This window comes from Fukomys damarensis, unplaced genomic scaffold (genome assembly GCF_012274545.1).
Source record: "Fukomys damarensis isolate Sample0158 unplaced genomic scaffold, DMR_v1.0_HiC HiC_scaffold_37, whole genome shotgun sequence".
Lineage (NCBI taxonomy): Eukaryota > Metazoa > Chordata > Mammalia > Rodentia > Bathyergidae > Fukomys > Fukomys damarensis.
Genome location: NW_022900949.1, coordinates 6172776 through 6177604, shown reverse-complemented (window position 1 = coordinate 6177604; position 4829 = coordinate 6172776). Strand labels below are relative to the sequence as shown.

At 52.4% G+C, this 4829-nt stretch overlaps 1 protein-coding gene across 1 annotated transcript in view; it reads left to right on the top strand.

Moving 5' to 3' along the window:
• The first annotated feature begins 182 nt into the window (after positions 1–182).
• Ap1m2 (adaptor related protein complex 1 subunit mu 2) overlaps positions 183–4829 on the top strand; it is a 10319-nt gene continuing 5672 nt past the window's right edge. The window contains exons 1-6 of the mRNA XM_010635043.3: positions 183–253; positions 1137–1360; positions 1696–1763; positions 3241–3371; positions 3452–3599; positions 3682–3808. Coding sequence (XP_010633345.1) covers positions 183–253; positions 1137–1360; positions 1696–1763; positions 3241–3371; positions 3452–3599; positions 3682–3808 — 769 coding nt within the window. The remainder of the gene's footprint in view (positions 254–1136; positions 1361–1695; positions 1764–3240; positions 3372–3451; positions 3600–3681; positions 3809–4829) is intronic.

Below are 4829 nucleotides of genomic sequence, written 5' to 3'. Positions count from 1 at the left end.
GCGCAGGCCCAGGGAGCCCCGCAGAGGCGCATGGGAACGGCCCCGCCCCTCCCCCGGCCGTCTGGGACCCTGGGGTCGAGTCCACCCCTACCTCGGACAGGAGGCTTCTCCCGCCTCCGAGCCTCAGTTTCTCTGTTTGTCCCAGAACGACAAAGCCGGCCGAGGAGAACTGATGCGGCCCGATGGGTGCGGGCCATTCAGCAGGTGGCCTGCTGCGCATTCAAGGCTTTCAGCAGACAGATGATTTTGCACGGTGGAGCTTGGCCAGCACTCTGGGAGGCCGAGGCAGGAGGATCACAAGTTTGACCCTAGTGCAGGCAACCTAGTGACTTAGCCTGACCCTGTCTCAAAATTTGAAAAAATTAAGAATGGGCTGGGGTTGGCGCTCAGTAGCCCTGGATTGGGTCCCTAGCGCTGCACCAAATTAAAAAATAAATGAATAATAAATAAATAAATATTTCTATCGCATGAGGGCAGGAGTCCCTAATTACTCTTCGGAGATGCCTAGCCCCTTCCTTTAGTGGCATTCACAGCCATGATGGTGCAAACAATAGTCCTGCTGAAATAATAAAAGGAGATCTTAGCAGGGAGTAGTGCCATGCACCTGTAGTCCCAGCTACTCCAGAGGCTGAGGCAGGAGGTTTGCTGGAGCCCAGGAGTTCAAGATCAGCCTGTTACAAAAGAAAAGAAAGAAACAAACCACAAAACCCCTAAGTAACCCCAACCACACTTAATTCGGGACGTAGACGTATGAAGTCTTGGATGAGAGCAGAAATTGTAGGTAGCCACAGTGGCATACACTTGTCATCCCAGCACTCAGGAGGCTGAGGCAGGAGGATCGCCCCAGTTTGAGGCCAACCTGAACTGCATAGTGAGACCTTGTCTGAAAAAGAATTTTTTTTTTTTTTTTTTAGTTTGAGACAGGTTGTTGCCACATTTCTCAGGCTGGGCTCAACTTTACAATCTTCCTGCCTCAGCCTCCAGAGCAGCTGGAATTACAGGGCTGTATCCCCCTTGACACGCACTCTCTGGTAGAAACAGCGCTGGGCCTCAGCACGGTGGCTTACTGCCTGTTGTGATCATACCCACTGTACAGGGGGGTAAACTGAGGCACGCAGAAGCAAGGCCTCGCCCAGGTCCCCCGGCTATGAGGTCCGATCTGAATCGGCTCCAGTGGTGACCAAGTCCTCCCTTCACCCACAGCCCCTGATCAGCCGCAACTACAAGGGCGATGTGGCCATGAGCGAGATCGACCACTTCATGCCTCTGCTCATGCAGCGCGAGGAGGAGGGCGCACTGGCCCCGCTGCTGAGTCACGGCCGTGTGCACTTCCTGTGGATCAAACACAGCAACCTCTACTGCATCCGCCCAGGTCCAGAGGCAGGGAGTCGCACAGCGCTTGGATCTGTAGCGACTTTGGCTGTGGTGGTGGGGAGAGCATAGAGATGTAGGTGTTTCCCGGGCGTAGTGGTGCATGTCTGTCATCCCAGCACTCGGGAGGCTGAGGCAGGAGCATCACAACGAGCTATAGGCCGGCCTGGGCTGCATAGTGAGCTCAAGGCCAGCCTGAACTACATACTGAGACCCTGTCTCAAATTAAAAAAAAAACAAAAAACAGACGGGGTGGTGGCACTTAAGGTCTGTAATCCTTTGGAGTTCCCAGAGTGGCACATTTTCCTTAACTGTGCTGTGCAGTGGTGGCCACCACGCTAAAGAACGCCAATGCCTCCCTGGTCTTCTCTTTCCTCTACAAGACGGTGGAGGTGGGTACCTGCCTCTCATTGGCTGGCTCTCCTGTCAGTCTTCTCATCTTCCCTGCCTCTTTCAGAGCTGCCTCTCCTGAGAGGCCTGCCCTGACTTTCCCCGTCCTGTGCTGTGCTGCGTACCAGCTGCCTGTGCCCTATGCATCCAAACCCCAGCTCCTTTGTCTCGGTAGCTCCTTTGTCTCGTTAGCTCCTTTCTCCCCCTGGGGCAGATCTCAGGAGGTCCCTGAGAAGGTGCGTGGCTGTACCTGAGCCAGAGAGCTCGCTGCTCATGGCTGTGACCTTGAACAAGCTCCCTCCCTGCTCCCTGCGCCTCCACGTGGGATGGAACAAGTCCTGCCTCGGGGTTGTTGTACATTAATGGCTGCACATGTGTCTCGAGGGCCGAGGGTTTAGCTCAGTGGTTCTGCCGCCTGCCTTGCAAGTGCGAGGACCCCAGTTAGATCCCTGGTACCAAACCGAACCAATCAAACAAACAAAAAATAAAGTGTCTCAAGCCAGAGTGGGTCTGTAACGCCAGCATTTCAGGGGAGGCTGAGACAAGAGGATCTCTGCAAATTCAAGGCCAGCCTGGGCTACGTAGTGAAAGCCTATCAAAAAGAAAAAATAGTGTCTGGAAGCTTAACATGTGCAGCAGTCCCTTGATACCCTTGGGGAATTTGTTCTAGGGCCCCTGAGATCCCCAAATCTGATTCTCAGGATCTGCACATAAAACAACAGAGGGTCTACATAGATCCTGTTCACATCTTCTAGAGTTGCAGTCATCTCTGGTGAATTACAGTGTCTGGTACAATGTAAAAGCTATCTCACTAGTCCTTAAACTGTATTGTTTAAGGGATCGTGACAAGAGTTACTCACGTTCAGTACAGAGTGCAGTTTCCTTTTCACTTTGTGGCCCTGGGTACAGAGTCCACAGCCTGGTAGGTGCAGGAGGAGTGCTCTTTCGTGGGGCGCCATCCCTAGCCTGCAGTGTTCTTTGAATATTTTTGATCTGTGATCAGGGCACAGTGGCACAGGCCAGTAATCCCAGCCCTCAAGAGGCTGAGGCAGGAGGATCCCTGGGAGTTTGAGGCCAGCCTGGGCTACATAGTGAGTTCAAAGCCTGAACTACACAGTGAGACTGCCTTGAAACAACAAGAAAAAAGAAATAAAAATATTTACCGAGTGGAACATGGTATAGATGCCTGTAATTCTAGCTATTGGAGAGGCTGAGTCAGGAAGAGTGCAAATTCAAGGACAGTCTGGGCAACTTAGCCAGACCGTCTCAACATTCAAAACAAAAAGGTCCTGGCTTCCCTAGTAATGAAAAAAAAAAAATCCTGCCAGGCAAGGTAACTGTAACCCCCACTACTCAGGAGGCTGAGGCAGGAGGATCACACGTTCTGAGGCCAGCGTGGTCAACTTAGTGAAACAATGTTGTTGGGTGGCCTATAAGCCGTGGTGCCACCCGCGTGGATGTCTGCGACCGCCCCCCCAGGTCTTCTGTGAGTACTTCAAGGAGCTGGAGGAGGAGAGCATCCGGGACAACTTCGTCATTGTGTATGAGCTGCTGGATGAGCTCATGGATTTCGGGTTCCCACAGACCACGGACAGCAAGATTCTGCAGGAGTGAGTGGGCCCCGTGGCAGGGTGCGGGGGGCCCCCAGTGGCGTCCCTGGGTCTAGCTGTCCCCGGTGCCCTCCTGCCAGGTACATCACTCAACAGAGCAACAAGCTGGAGACCGGCAAGTCGCGGGTGCCACCCACGGTCACCAATGCAGTCTCTTGGCGCTCGGAGGGCCTCAAGTACAAGAAGAACGAGGTCTTCATCGACGTCATAGAGTCCGTCAACCTGCTGGTGAGTCCCTTACAGGACACCCCGGGTCTGGAACGGGAGGGGACCCAGTGCCTGCTGACTGCCCGGCCTGTCGCCCACACAGGTCAATGCCAACGGCAGCGTCCTGCTCAGCGAGATCGTGGGCACCATCAAACTCAAGGTGTTTCTGTCCGGGATGCCAGAGCTTCGGCTGGGTCTCAACGACCGCGTACTCTTTGAGCTCACTGGCCGTAAGGTTCTGGGGGGGATCCCCTGTCTCTCGGGTACGACCGGTCCCCTGCAATTGCAGCCAGTTCTGTAGTTTTCGCGCGCCCTCTTCTGGTGACGCGCAGAACTGCAGCCGCAGGTTCACCGAGCAAATGCGTTTTCATTGTTGAGCGTTGGCTGAATCTCCGGCACTGTTCTTGTCTGGCCTCAGGCCCTGCCCTTGATATTCTCCTGGGAGGAGACACAGTCACATCGAGCTTGTTGTTCTATTTTTGCAGTACGGGGGACCAAACCCACGGCCTTATGCATGTTATGCTATGCAAGTGCTCTACCACTGAGCTCCACCCCGAGCCCCTTAGCATCGTATTGGAAGTCTGAGGCCCAGACAGGTGGAGGGGTACACACCTGTGTTCCTAGCGCTCAGGAAGCTAAGACAGGAAGATCGGGGTGAGTTTGAGGCCAGCCTGAACCGCACAGTGAGACCCTGTCTCAAAAAAACAGAAGAAAACAGGACAAAAAAGCAAGGGACCAATGAAATTAAAATACTACTAATATCAGAGAACCACAGACCTGCTAAACCCTGTCAGAAAAAGAAATGCCAAGTCTCCTGGGCAGTAAGACTGGCTGGCACTCATGGAACCGCTGCTGTGTTCAGCTCTGCAGCAAATACCTTGCAGGATAGGAGCTGACCAGCCACACAAATAATCACAGACCCAAGAATAACAGTGATAATCAATCATTCAATTGTTTCTTGTGGCTGGAAAGTGTATATATCACCGTTGAGAAAACATGCGCACCCATATAATAGGAGACTTTTTCTACATACCCAAAATTTCTAAGATAACGTCACTTTTAAAGAGTTTGTTTAGGGCCTGGGATTTAGCTCAGTAGTTCTGCCGCCTGCCCCACATGCACAAGGACCTGAGTTCAATCTCCAGTACCAAAAAGAGAAAAAGATTTTTTAAAAGTTTATTTATATCTGAAAATTTATTTAACTCCAAATGAATCTGGTTTTGGGGGGATGGGATTTTTTTTTTTTTTTTT